Source organism: Candoia aspera, chromosome 3 (genome assembly GCF_035149785.1).
Source record: "Candoia aspera isolate rCanAsp1 chromosome 3, rCanAsp1.hap2, whole genome shotgun sequence".
In the NCBI taxonomy this organism is placed as follows: Eukaryota; Metazoa; Chordata; class Lepidosauria; order Squamata; family Boidae; genus Candoia; species Candoia aspera.
Genome location: NC_086155.1, coordinates 158,533,764 through 158,547,889, shown reverse-complemented (window position 1 = coordinate 158,547,889; position 14,126 = coordinate 158,533,764). Strand labels below are relative to the sequence as shown.

Genomic DNA, 14,126 nt, shown 5'->3' with positions numbered 1-14,126 from the left:
TGGTAATAGGAACACAAGACTTCTGCCAAAAATCTTAGCTCTAAAACCTTTTGAATATGGCTCTTCACAAAGAACGCATGCGTTGTCACAGAGACCACAATGAAGAGACATATTGTCATCTTCCAAATGCAGTTTATGCTTGATCCCTACGTATATGACATTTCTGTCATGGGACCCCCATCTCTGTTACAATTAAAATGCATTTCAGAAACGAATTTTAAAATAGAGGAGAAGCAAAGCTGTATTTATGTTCAATTATATTTGGCTAACAACATTTTCTATTACTCCAGCTTCATACCTTTCACATCTGACCCCTGCATAACCTGGAGAACATTTATCACAGACAACTTTGCCGCTGTTATTCAAATAACAGGTAGGGCTGAAACTGAAAATAAATATGTTAAACATTATTAGATAGATTATATAAAGTTAATACATCAATGCACAGTTCACTATTGCAAATGTAGTAATTAGTGGTGACAGGAGAATACATTCACTATGCAATCCTGTATGTGCCTATTCAGAAGCAAGCCCCACTCTTTCCTTTTCAAGCTAAGTGTATACACAGCTGCATTCTTGGTACATGCATGTCCTGCTGCATAAACAGCTTTGCAGTATCAGAAACGTACAGTACTTAGGAGAGAAAAACTTTAAGTCCTCTTAAAGACAAACCTTTGCAGAATGCCTGAAGCAGTTTACTGGATTGCTACCAGTATGCAGTAGCTTGGCAAGACTCAGCTTAAACTACTGTTATTCATATAAATAGCAAAATGCTAGCAGATTTTTAAAATATTTTAATATTAGCAATACACAGCACTATCTTTTCAAGAAATGCTACATTTTAACTTTTTTTTAAAAAATGGAGAAACTCCAGCTTCCCATTTTGGGCAAACAAGAGCGATCATTTCAGAAGAATGAAGTAGAATTTTTGACTTGACTTTACACCTTCCCATTCTGATTTCCCTTCCTCTTCTCACTTTCTCTTAAACTGCTGGAGATTTAATATATCGTTTCCAATAAGCGATTTACTTGTTAGTAGCACTTCTCAGTGGACAGGCACATGGCTGGCAATCCTTTGCTGTTCCTCTGGAGGGCGTTCCATAGAATCCTGGCAAACACTGCTCACAAGATTGCCCTGTAGTGTTATGCTCACAAGCCTGTAAACAGACAAGAAACCTTTTGATCCTTAATTTGGATGGAATTTTATTCCCAGAGGGAACTTAGCACGAAACAGCATGCAGGTTTAGTATTCCAAGAACAAACACAAAGAAACAGGGAGGCTACTGGCAATAAGCTTTCTAAGCCAGCAGCAACAGTTAATGCATATGCCTTTTACCAGAACTGATACACACATTTGGTTTCATAAATTAGCTGCATTACTTTGATGGGGAATTAAATCAGATGAAATGGTATTTTATTTTGGCGGTCATAGAATTCATTTAGATACGTTTACTCCATCCTTAAAAGAATAATGTATGAGAAAAAATTGTCTGGAAATAATGTTTAGATTTTGAAAAAAATCATCACATAATTACTAGTTGTGAGCCACCCAGAGTCGCTTAGATGAGATGGGTGGCCATACAGATCAGATCAGACCAGATCAGACCAGATCAGATCAGATCAGATCAGATCAGATCAGATCAGATCAGATCAGATCAGATTAAAAAATAATATGCTTCAGTATTTTTCCACTCAGATCTATATGAATTTGGCCATTGACTTGAATGAAAAAAGCTGTAGCTTTTATGGATTTCCTTATAAAATGTGCTTTATGTTAGCTCTAATGAAAGTCAGACTTTGAATTAATTCAATATGCACAAAAAGCAGACTTTAAAAGCAGCAGAAATGCGTAGGGAAAATATTCATCCCTCCTTGTTTGATGTACCTTTGAAAACTTGACATTTTACAGACTAGCAGTGGTTCTGATTTTAGAAGCAGGGCACAAACAACTTACAATACAAACACCACGACTATCACATTCTGTTGCATGACCATGGCAATCACACGGCAGGCAGATCCCTCCAAAAAGTATTGCACCCACTCGGTAGTACCCAGGCAGACAGGACTAAAAATAATATTTAAAAAGATAGCCCGTGTTAATTATAAATTTGCTCTTACAGATTCACGTTGCGATACTTTGAAAATGCATTAAACCAAATCAAACTGTGTTAACTCAGTGAATATGATTTTACAATCTTAGATCTGATCTCAATCAATAGTGCTTTTTCAGGAAATTTAGCAAGAGCAGCTGGTTGCAGGTGTCTCTATGCCTGACAGCTATTTCAAAAGCAACCCATTATCTCAGAGTTAAAATATCTCAGAGTTCCTTCTTAAGAAGAAGATACTAGTTTTCTAAAGATACTAGTATCTTTATGAATTTCATTAATAAATAATAAATTAATAAGATCAGTTTTCACAAGGGAAAGGATAACAATTATATGATTTCAGCTTTAGAACTTGCTATAGGGGAAAACTTATTTCTCACCAGGTTCCTTAGTAAAAATGTAGGAGAGAGGTTGTGTTATTCACAAAGCAGAAAATAGGTGAAGTTGTTTTAGACAGAGTAGGAAACATTACTTTGGCACCGCAATTTTTAAAAATGCAGATCAAAAGGTAGTTTATATGTAGGACCACAGTGGTAACTGCTTACTTCCAATATTAATATAGATTAATAAATACTTAATTATATTAAATATAATTAATATTTATTAATAATAAAGATTATTAATAAATATTAATAAAGAGCCAGTTTGGTCTAGTGGTTAAGGCAAGAAACCAGGAGGCTGTGAGTTCTAGTCCCGCTTTAGGCATGAAAGCCAGCTGGGTGACCATGGGCGGGTCACTCTATGTTCGCTGCTTTATTTAAAAGAACAATAAAGGCGGGATAATAAATAAATAAATAAATTTTCATATATATTAGGGATATGACACAAAACCAAACTTGAAGGGGAAAAGGTGACTTGGTGTGCACATTGGTGCCAATGCAGCACTTGTCACAAACTCCTTAAAAAGTCACTTTTTTCCCTTCAGATCACACAGCTTTTTGTTTATTCGTTTAGTCACTTCTGGCTCTTCGTGACTTCATGGACCAGCCCACACCAGAGCTTCCTGTCGGTCGTCAACACCCCCAATTCCCCCAAGGATGAGTCTATCACCTCTAGAATATCATCCATCCACCTTGCCCTTGGTCGGCCCCTCTTCCTTTTGCCTTCCACTTTCCCTAGCATCATCATCTTCTCCAGGGTGTCCTGTCTTCTCATTATGTGGCCAAAGTATTTCAGTTTTGCCTTTAATATCATTCCCTCAAGTGATCACATGGCACTGCCCTAATATACTTGCTAAGTGGCTATCTTTGGAAGTCTTACATGCTCAGGAACAGGACATATTTGTGGTAGATGCTCCACAAAATCAAAGAAGTTATATCTGGCACCTATTGTACCATTTTGGCAGTGCTGAGCAAATAACGTTTTATTCTCCAATCCATTTAATTACAATTATATTTATTAAATATGGCCTTTTAAACATGTTTCTTGGTTATTTTCTGTTTTTGCTGGTCAGTGGCCACTGACCGTGCTTGATGTTTTTTAGTTTTTACTAATTGGTTCCATGCTGATGTTTTTAGATTGTACTTTTAGATAAGGCTTCACTGATAAATAAGTTGTTCACATGACCCTTTTGGAAAACCCAGTTTAAAATGAGGTAATAATATCCCATAATAAATAAATATTAAGATTACTTCACAAGATATCCCAGAGTAACCCTGAGGACATTCACAATATTCTACATGTACAGCTGAAGACAGGTCTATGAGATTAGCATTTGCTGTATCCAAAGTAACAGAGTCCAACCTGTAACAACATAAAAATGGGGAATTAATGCTGCAAACAATGTATCAGTTTTTTCACAGTGTAAAATAATGCATATCCACAAAATACATGAACACACAGGTAAAACATCAGATTCTTTCTTGTTCTAAATGCATAATTCCACATAAATTACATTTCACAATCTATTAAACATTCAGTGGTTCTAAATGTAATTCCATTATACTAAGTATCAGCTTTGCAACATTTGTAATACAGCCAAGATCCTTTGACCTGATATCCAGTAAACATGGGTAATGAATAGTATCAGAAGCAGCCATATCAGGTCAAACTATTTGTCTATATAGCACAGCACTGTCTCCCTTTTACATTCCCCTCCACCTGATCCTACTTAACTAGAAAACAGTGGGAACCTGAAACTATCTCATGTAAAGTTTGTCATCTGCCACAACACCTGGACTTATTCATAATATACTGAACTTTATGATAGCAGAATAGCAAGTTTGTGTTTATTCATCTACCCCAGCATAAACACTGAATACTCTGCTTCTCCAAGGCCTCATGCATGTGTTTTTGCACCACTTGCTCTTTCACATGAGGTACAAATGTTTCCCCCAAAAAACATCATAGGTAGTTTCAGGTGCTCAAAGATAATTTTCTAGGACCATATTATGAACTCAATCGTCCAAATGTCCTCTACCAAGTGAAATAAGCAGTATAGTCAGCTTTATGTGTTAGCCTCGCAAGGTAGTCCAGAAGAGAAGCACAACCAGGAATACTAGCTCTAACTTTATTGTAAGGTTACATTAACAGAATCTTGCAAGACTGAAAGTATTTTTCCCCTCCTTTCCTTTTACTCTCCGGAAAACTAGGGAGGATCCCTTCTGAAACATTTCCCTCCCTCCCTCCTTCTGTGGGCTGAGAGACTTTTTACACACTAGTTATCCAGCCTCCCTCCTGTCTCCCAAGGTCATTCCCACATAACATTATGTTATTACAGGTAGTCCTCGCTTAACAACCACAATTGGGACTGGAATTTCAGTTGCTAAGCAAAGCCATCATTAAGCAAATCCAACCTGATTTTACAACCTTTTTTGCAGTGGCTATTAAGTGAATCACCACAGGCATTAAGTGAACCATGTGGTCATTAAGTGAATCACGTGGTTCCCCATTGATTTTGCTTGCCAGAAGCCAACCAGGAAGGTTGAAAATGGTAATCACGTGACTGCAGGACACTGCAATGGTCATAAATGCAAACCAGTAGCCAAGCACCCAAATCATGATCGCATGGCTGTAGGGAAGCTGCAATGGTCAAAAGTGTGAGAACTGGTCCTAAGTCATTTTTTTCAACACCACTGTAAGTCAGAACCATCATTAAACATCTTATTAGTCAGATTCTACAAATCCATAACATTCATGACAGCCAGAAAATTTCCTTTATTGAACAGGTAACTTAGGATATTGGAACCATACTAAGATTATTAAATAAACCTGTATCAGATTTCAGCCTCTGCAGTTATACAGGAAACTTAAGACATTTTGTCAACTTCTATTTTTAATTAACACAGTCTTAGAAGTAAAGACACAAACATATAGATGGCCCTTATTCCACATGTATTGTGAAAACAGGCCATAGTACTGTTCCAGGAGGCATTTGGCCCTTCAGTTAAAGGCATGGTGCCTCTGATATACAGGGTTTTTAAAAAAATGCTTTTTTATTATTTTAATCTGTTTTTATTTTTTACTCTGTTGTACCCAGCCAGAGTCCATCAGGATTGGGGTCAGCTATAAATATTGTTAAATTAATAGAATAGGATAAGATAGGATTACATCCTAAAAAAAATCAAGTTTAAATATAAGACTTGATCAGATGAGGTCTCATTTCCCCACATGCAGAACAATGATTAACAAAGTGTCAGCTAATTAGAATTCAGAAACACATACTTCCAGTATAAAAGGTCCTCTAGGCTGTTAGAAAGGAAAGCCAATCCTTCTTCATCTGCAGATAGTCTTCTGTAAATGAGCTATTTCGTAAATACTGCATGTGCTAAATTAAGCCTAATTCTTTGACCTTCTGAATTGCAGGCAGGGGTTCAGTGAGTTTTTTTATATATTATTGTTGTTGTTGTTTAGGGTTTTTTAAACAGATAAGAGTCAACAAATGGGCAAAATATATAGGTAAAACCCAACTATATTACATGGAAAGTGTTTAGATATCCCAAAATAAGTTCCAATTCTAAGATGTATATATTTATAAAGATAATATCATTTGTTCTTAGAGCTGGCTGTGAATTCTGTCATGCATAATACAAAAAAAAATATTTTTTTTGGTGCCTTTGAATCAGTGTTGACTCCTGGCAACTACCTGGACTAGTCCGTGCAGTGTTCTTGGCAAGATTTTTCAGTTGTTTGCCACTGCCTCCTTTCTAGGGCTGAGAGAGAGTGACTGGGCCAAGGTCTCCCAGCTGGCTTTGTACCCAAGGTGGGACTCGAATTCATGGTCTCCCGGTTTCTAGCCTGATGCCTCAACCACGACACCAAACTGGCTCTCATAATACAAAATGCTATGCTATAAGACAAGGAATGTCCTCTAAGTATGTTTTAATCTTACCGTAGGTGTTTTAATCTTTTTTTAAAGATATCTTTATTTTATTTATATATTTATTTCATTTTTATCCCGCCTTTATTATTTTTATAAATAACTCAAGGTGGCAAGCATACCTAATACTCCTTCCTCCTCCTATTTTCCCCACAACAACAACCCTGTGAGGTGAGTTGGGCTGAGAGAGAGTGACTGGCCCAAGGTCACCCAGCCAGCTTTCATGCCTAAGGCAGGACTAGAACTCTCAGTCTCCTGGTTTCTAGCCCAGTACCTTAACCACTGAATGCTTCTGAGAGTTGTGTGTGGGGTCTTTTTGCATGCCTTCAAATATTTTTAAACTGAATTTTAAATATTTTTAAATTGAATTTTTTTCACACATATTACCTGTATACAGATTTTTTTGCAGTGTTGTAACTGGCCCTAAGTAGAAGATGAGTAACATTAACTAAAACAGACATCAGGGTGTCTCGATCTATTGACTTCTTTGTATTAAAATCAACAAAGTTTTCAGAGATAAGATGCACTGTACTGGAATATTCTTCATACGGTTGTAAAGACAGCCCTTCAGATCTTGTAGACAGAATATGTCCATTCCCCTGAAATGACAGGTATTGTTATTTTATACATTCTGATGTTTAATTGGAAATTGTTTAAATTCTATTTAATGGAATCCATACAAGGTGCCCAGGACTATTCTTCTCTCCAAAATTCACTTTATCCACTTTTTATCTTTTAAGGGTGTGCAAAATGTTTTAATTTGAACTATTCTGAATATGAAATATCAGTTTCAAATGTCCTATTTCAAGATGATTGATAGACAGACAGACAGACAATCTTTGATCATTTTGGAACTGTATCGGGTGTTGAAAGAAGCTTGTTTCAAGTGCAAAACATTCCACTCTCCAAACAGCTGCTTTGCACTCAGGTGGGGTGTTTGGGATTCAAAAATGAAGCATTCTGAACAATTCAAATTCAAAATATTTTGCACACCATTAATTTCTTTCAAACCATCTTACACTATTTTCCATGTGTAAAGTAGTGTTGTTTCATGTCCAGAAATGCCTAGATCATGAATTTAAATGCATTTTCATGGAAATAAACCCATTTAGCCATGAAATCCACTTAACATTTTAACTCTGCCTTCCCCATCCAGACCAAGAGAGTATTCCAGTCTCAATACAACTGGAAGACACCAGGATGGAACAGACAGCTCTTGGCTTTAAATCAGATGCCCTGCCTTAGAGTACACAAGCACCACCACAACTACATTTTTTTAATTTAAAGAAAACTTACATTAAAAGCCAAGACTCAAAGGTCTGCATGATACAGAAGCTTCTCAAGCTCATCACTGCAACATTATTTTTTCTAAAAACCCCACTAAAGAGCTACCTCCAGACATTCAGAAGCCCTCTAGGCAACATTGCAAGAGGGACAAGAGCTTCTACCAGAGGAGGAAGAAGAAGCAGGAACCTCTTCCCTCAAAAGCATTCAGAATGCTTTATGCATGCATACTTTGTCCCCTAGCCCATTTAACATGATTACCTGAATAATAACATCGACACTAGATACCAGGTCACTGTCTGTACTGTCCATGGGAATATCGTAAGACACGGTATACTTTAAATAGCCACCAAAGGCAGTGAGCTGAAAGCATAAAAGACCAGGCATCAAAAACTGTTATTTTATTTCTTCTTTCTTTTCCATTTGGCAATATGAAGATGAAATATAAATTTTGAATGAAATAAAAGGCAATAGGTATTTCACCTTTTTAAGATTTCTTCTCATTAAATTATATATTAAAATACTAGATTAGACACAAAGAACAAATAAATCATAAGGAAAAAAAACTTTCTTTATTTACCATCACATTCTAAAATCTATGTCTGACTTGACATTTCTATGTTTAGTAATTTTTTGAATTCCTAACTTCTCTCTCTTTAAGTTCATCATTTTTTCCATTAGAGAAAATTGTAAATTTTCAATAATCAATTCTTAATCTTTGGGACAACTGAGGGTTCTAACAATAATTATTGTTTAACATCCAAAATGTATCTTGGAACATTTCTATGAGTATTTCTTAAATCTAATAGTTCCTGTACAATGAGTAACCCATATAAATATAGCAACGGGGACATACATCTAAATGCAAATTCCTTTCGGCCCACAACCTTTGCATCCTAATTCCAATACCAATTATTTGCAGGGGGCGTAATATATATTCTAGAGATAACTTTAATGCTCCTAACACAGTAGGATTCCTAGGAAAACATGCAGTACACATTTTTAAATGTCACATTACATGTATAATAAATATGCAATGCAGAAAACTTTAAAAAATAAAAGTATTTCATACATACACACAGAATTGAAAAACAACCCATTTGCTCCAGAATACTTACCTTATTTCCAAGGTATGATTTAGGTGCAGACCAGTAATAAGGAGGCTTTAGTACTTTTGCAACCACAGTGTTGTTAATACTTATTTGATGAGATTTGTCAAACTGGCTTTCTTGAGGTTGTATAGTTTTTGAAGTATATGGAGTTGTCACCTCCCACCCAGCCATAGAAGACATCTTAAGAAAAAAGGAAACATAATCAAGCATTTAACTGATCAAGGAAGTATGTATGTTTATATTTGTGTGTGTGTTTCTGTGTTTACTTTGGCAGGAAGCTCTATTTTTATTTGGGCTGAATATGATATTGTGCTATGGCAGAGTAATCCAAGCAGAATAGACAACACAGGGTATAGCTTTTCCCAATGAAAGAATTAATGCCTTATATAGGAATGAGATTTCAGAAGAATAGCTGTTTATGAGGGCTATACAAAGAGTTTGAGTGGCTTTCCCAGGTCATATGCAGTATGTCATGCACTGATAATGCTTCTGCTGGAACTGCTGGCAAACTGAAGAAGCTGTCCATCACAAGTACCTAGAGATGACCTGGGAAGGTTTGGAGACATAAGCCTTCCAGAAGATGTGGCTCCCTCTGTACTTTAATTGCTTGTATATTTAAATCAATTCACAGCAATACATGAAAGTATAACTATATATACTGTAAGTTACTGATTATCCTCTAAATGTACAGTTTTCAGACCTTTGTAGAACAATAACATGAACAATATTATAGCACAACCTGCAAGATCAACATGACATGCAATAAGGCCTCGATCATCCATGATTGAATAATAGATGAAAGGGCCAACCTGCCATGTATTACTGAAACTTATTAGGGCAATTAGGGGTGAGGTGTTTCCCTTTAAGAAATGTGCCCACCCAGGATTCGTGGCACCAGCCATGTGCCCTGGGCAGGGATGGTAGAGTACCTATTGTCATCGGAGAGTGGCTTTCACAGGCACTGCTCTTTTCCCATCTGTCCTGTTTTCCTGGCTAAGTTCATGTCATATAATGCTGGTATACAAACAATTCCCTATTGGAAAACACTTTTATCAGTTTTTAAACTATTATTATTGTAGTACTCACTTGCAAGAATAACCATTTTAAGTTGCTAATTGTTAAAGTTGAAGCATCACTTGTACTTAAACTATTAGCACTTGGTTTTCAATAGGTAAATTGTGTGCAAACCTGTACCTGAATAATACTTCCAAATAATGTAATATATCTCCAGATAATTTGCTGCTTTCTATAATTTAAGCTTATATATAGCGGAAGTATGAAATATGTTTTGTGCATTTGGGATCCAATCCTTTATGTTCACCATATTCCATCTTTTAGACATTCCTTGTCTTTTTAGTCTGAAGCTAAATTGCAGCCTTATACAGCTAAGTTTTTACTGAATGAAATAATTAACAGAGTAAAAGCATTTATGGAAATCAGACTGAGATGGATACCTTACTAGTGGACCAAGGAAGGCTTTCACACACATCAGAAACCCCAAAACAGAAGCATTCAGTGCAACCTTGTGGATTTCTCTCTTGGAGATTATAGAATCCAGATTTGCAACGGTCACAATTTCCGCCTTCTACATTTTCCTGTGAACACAATCATAACCAGCATGCAATAAAACTTAGTAGCCATTTCACTTTAATATTTTTATATAGTAATTTTATTAAACATTACAATATAAAAACTAATACTAACTAAACACACACAGACACACACAGACATATTATACATATGTATGTATGTTGTTATCTCTGGTGACCCTTAATGGACTTTTGCGGACCAGGACTGAATGACGAGGCTTTAAAGATTTGTTTATAGATAAGAGATGGAATATGGAAAGAAAAGATCATTTGTTGTATTTTAAGAGAAGGTGATAAGTTACTAAAATTGTTCATACTTGTTGTTATGAAGGGGAAAATCATTTCTTTGTATATTTCTTTTCTTTTTCTTTACTATATTATTTTTTCTTGCTTTTCTATTTTTTCTTTAAATTTTACCTTACCATTTTCTAGGACTTTTCTTCTAAAAGAAGAATGAAGTATTTCCAGGTTTAAAAAAAATGGATTGAACAGAAAATTTCCACCTCTTATATACACACACTACACTTGATCTTAGCCAAAAGGCCGAGAAGCCTTATATATTATGTGTCAAAAAGTATTTGCATTTTATACTAAGAATGTTACATAAGAAGCAAAGATACCAATTGTCATGGCTATGAATACTGGGAGCCATAGCCTCCACATATCTGGTGAATGCCAGGTTGAAAAAGGTCAATCTACCTCATGCTCCCAGAATCAACTTTCACCATTATCATTTTTGGGTTTAAATTCCGTTTAACCAATTGCTTATTTTGGCACTCACAAGCTAAATGTTGAACCTAATGCTAGGGAAATGAAGTTTCTTGAAGCTTATAGATTCATATTAGAACCCAGTAACATCAACTCAATTGTAGATAGTAGACTTTGGCCCCTGAGTAAATAATTGTGAGTAAATGTGAGTGGTTAAAAAAACAAAATCAACTACTGTTCTCACTGTCAAACAAGTTATTGTGATTTAATATTTGATATTATTTTAAATCACTCTTTCCAACCCCTTATGTACTCACATAGTGATGCATATTTTGCCAATGTAAAATGTATAATATATCATGAATCTTAGTTTAAATCCCCATCTGGGAGATTTGTGCTGTAACTCTAGATAATTGCTACATACAGAATTGTTACTAAGAGAGAAATTTTACAGATTAAATTAACTGGCAAGTTCCACTTTAAAGTGTATTATTATTATTATTATTATTATTATTATTATTATTAAAATATTAGTATAGTAAATCAAAGTGAGAATAAGAGGTGTACTTACTTTGCAAAGGCAAGGTTCAGTACATGGGTCATCATTGATGCTGCCAATGAGACTACAATTACAGCGTATGCAATTTGGATAACCTTTGTAGCCAAAGGCACAATGGTCACATTTTTCTCCAGCATAACCTTCCTTGCAATGACATTGACCAGGCTGAATACCTTGAAAAATTAGAACAAATATAGGAAAGAGCAAGCCATATCATAATTGCTACAATATAAGTCAGGTTCGTGTTCCCATAAAGTCAGAGACAACCATGAGTGATTAGTGATTGTAATGGTATGTGGGAATGACCTTGGGAGACAGGTGGAAGAGCCGCACACTAGACAATGATCAGACAAGCATCAGCTGAGCCCACAGAAGGGTGGGCATGGCAAACATCTCAGAAGGGACTCTCCCTAGTTTCTTGGATTGTAAAGGTGAGGGGGTGGGGGGAACATGTACTTTCAGACTTGCAAGATCCTGCTAATGTAACCTTACAGTAAAGTTAGAACTAATACTTCTGGGTGTGCTTCTTGTCTGGACTACTTTGCAAGGCTGACGGTGACAGGAGCTTTATGCAGTCAGCAAAGAAAGCCTGGGAAAAGCTGTACCTCAATGCTCTTTATTGATACGTTACATAACTTTTCAGCTTTGACTGAGTGGGATCTATACATATTCTTTTCTGTGCCAAAAATTAATCCAGATTAGGGATTATCAACTTGAAGCCTCAGAGCTGCATATGGTAAGGAGTGAAGCATACCAAAACCATACGGTACCTCCTAAAAAACCCCTCACCCTAATTCAGGAGGCAAAAAGAAAAATCCATCCCATTAATGTGTGTAACTTGGTTCAGTCCAATTTGCATCACTGCTCCACTGGCTGCAGCGCCATATTTTTACTTTTCAGCCCCCCACATTATTTAGTACCCCCCAAGGTACTATTATTTCCATAGTACCTTGATTCTTGAAAGTCTAGTTCAAGGAGAAGATACACATAGACGGCACTTAGGAACTCAAGGAAATGTTGCATCATGCACACAATGCAATAATCTGTGTCATCTGATTATCTAGTTTGTTGTGTATTGATTCTTCACTCCCCTCACCTGGGTACTTTCTACCACTAGAGTTACTACTATGACTCCTGGCTAAAGATCCTAATGCATGTTGTTTAGGTACATATTACAACCTAAAACATGAAGATAAGGACAACTGCTCATAGTGTCCAGTCCCCAGCTCAAGTTGCTCATTCTTCACATAGATACTGCTCAAGTTGCTCATTCTTCACATAGATACTGATAAGATCTAAATATATTTGAATGTAGTTTTATTTTCAGTTGTTTCTTATATACCCAGTACCTGATTTGGTCAATATTGGCTGGACCATTATAACTTACCTTTTTGTGGGTCAGCATGATTATCATCCTTAACACAGTCAAAGCTAAAGGACCCAAATAAATCACATTCACAGGGACGGCAAGGATCATTGTCATAAGGAGACATCTGAAATATATATAGCATTTTAATTCTCATTTATTGTTTGAGGCTACTGAAAATGAATAGTATAGATCTCAGCAGGAAAGTGTGATTAATTATCTCCAAGGGGTGAGGGGAAAGCAAAGGCTAGGTAAATGCAAGCATAAATGAGGTAATGTTCAAAACAGCCATTATAGCACTGGAAAACCATCTGTATTTTACAAAAATGAACACAGTAAGATTGATTTCTAAAAACATGGGCATCTGTACAACCCTGGCCATATGGCTTGAGTATGACTCTGTGGGAAGAAAACAGCATATATGGGAACTGGGGTAGGTGAAGCTATAGAACAGCCAAAGGCTACAGAGAAAATGAATGTTTCTTAAATTGAGAAGGTATTATTGAAGAGCACTGTAAGCCAGAAATTCCCTCCTTTTGGATCTAATATGTACATGACCCCTGGACAAATGTTAAGTTTATATACTATAAGTAATAGCTACAACACGTAAGGATATTATTCTCACAAAATATTTTACATGGCTGGACAGACTTCCTCATCTTCTTTCAGCGACAGAATCTTTTCTGTTTTCCTTTCAATATGAATTCACAGGGTTTTAATCACATGTTAAACAAACAAGAAGTAAGGCTCAAAAGAACTAGACGTCAGCTTTTAGCATTATTCAGAAACAAAGATATACAATATTTCAGAATCCTCTTACTTTTTGTGGTCTGTAGTAGCCATCACTACACATATCACAGTTTATTCCAGTGGTGTGTTGTGTACAATTTATACATACTCCACCTCCTCTGAATTGACCAAAAATGTTTATACTTTTTTTTTCATCTGCTACCCTCTGGTCATAATAACAATTTTCTGTTTTGTTGTGACAGTTGCATCCTAAAAAAAAAAAAATCAATTCTCTTTTAAAATATATATGTAAACAAGTGAATCAACCAGCTAAACAAACTGATGAACACATTATA

At 36.0% G+C, this 14,126-nt stretch overlaps 1 protein-coding gene across 1 annotated transcript in view; it reads right to left on the bottom strand.

Moving 5' to 3' along the window:
• The window catches only part of LAMA1 (laminin subunit alpha 1), an 84,808-nt gene that overhangs the window by 53,038 nt on the left and 17,644 nt on the right, over positions 1-14,126 (bottom strand). Inside the window, exons 8-18 of the mRNA XM_063299955.1 lie at positions 13,862-14,040; positions 13,063-13,168; positions 11,688-11,848; positions 10,274-10,414; positions 8,826-8,999; positions 7,969-8,070; positions 6,811-7,022; positions 3,737-3,848; positions 1,955-2,065; positions 1,030-1,157; positions 299-385 (exon numbers count right to left, since the gene is read on the bottom strand). Coding sequence (XP_063156025.1) covers positions 299-385; positions 1,030-1,157; positions 1,955-2,065; positions 3,737-3,848; positions 6,811-7,022; positions 7,969-8,070; positions 8,826-8,999; positions 10,274-10,414; positions 11,688-11,848; positions 13,063-13,168; positions 13,862-14,040 — 1,513 coding nt within the window. The remainder of the gene's footprint in view (positions 1-298; positions 386-1,029; positions 1,158-1,954; positions 2,066-3,736; positions 3,849-6,810; positions 7,023-7,968; positions 8,071-8,825; positions 9,000-10,273; positions 10,415-11,687; positions 11,849-13,062; positions 13,169-13,861; positions 14,041-14,126) is intronic.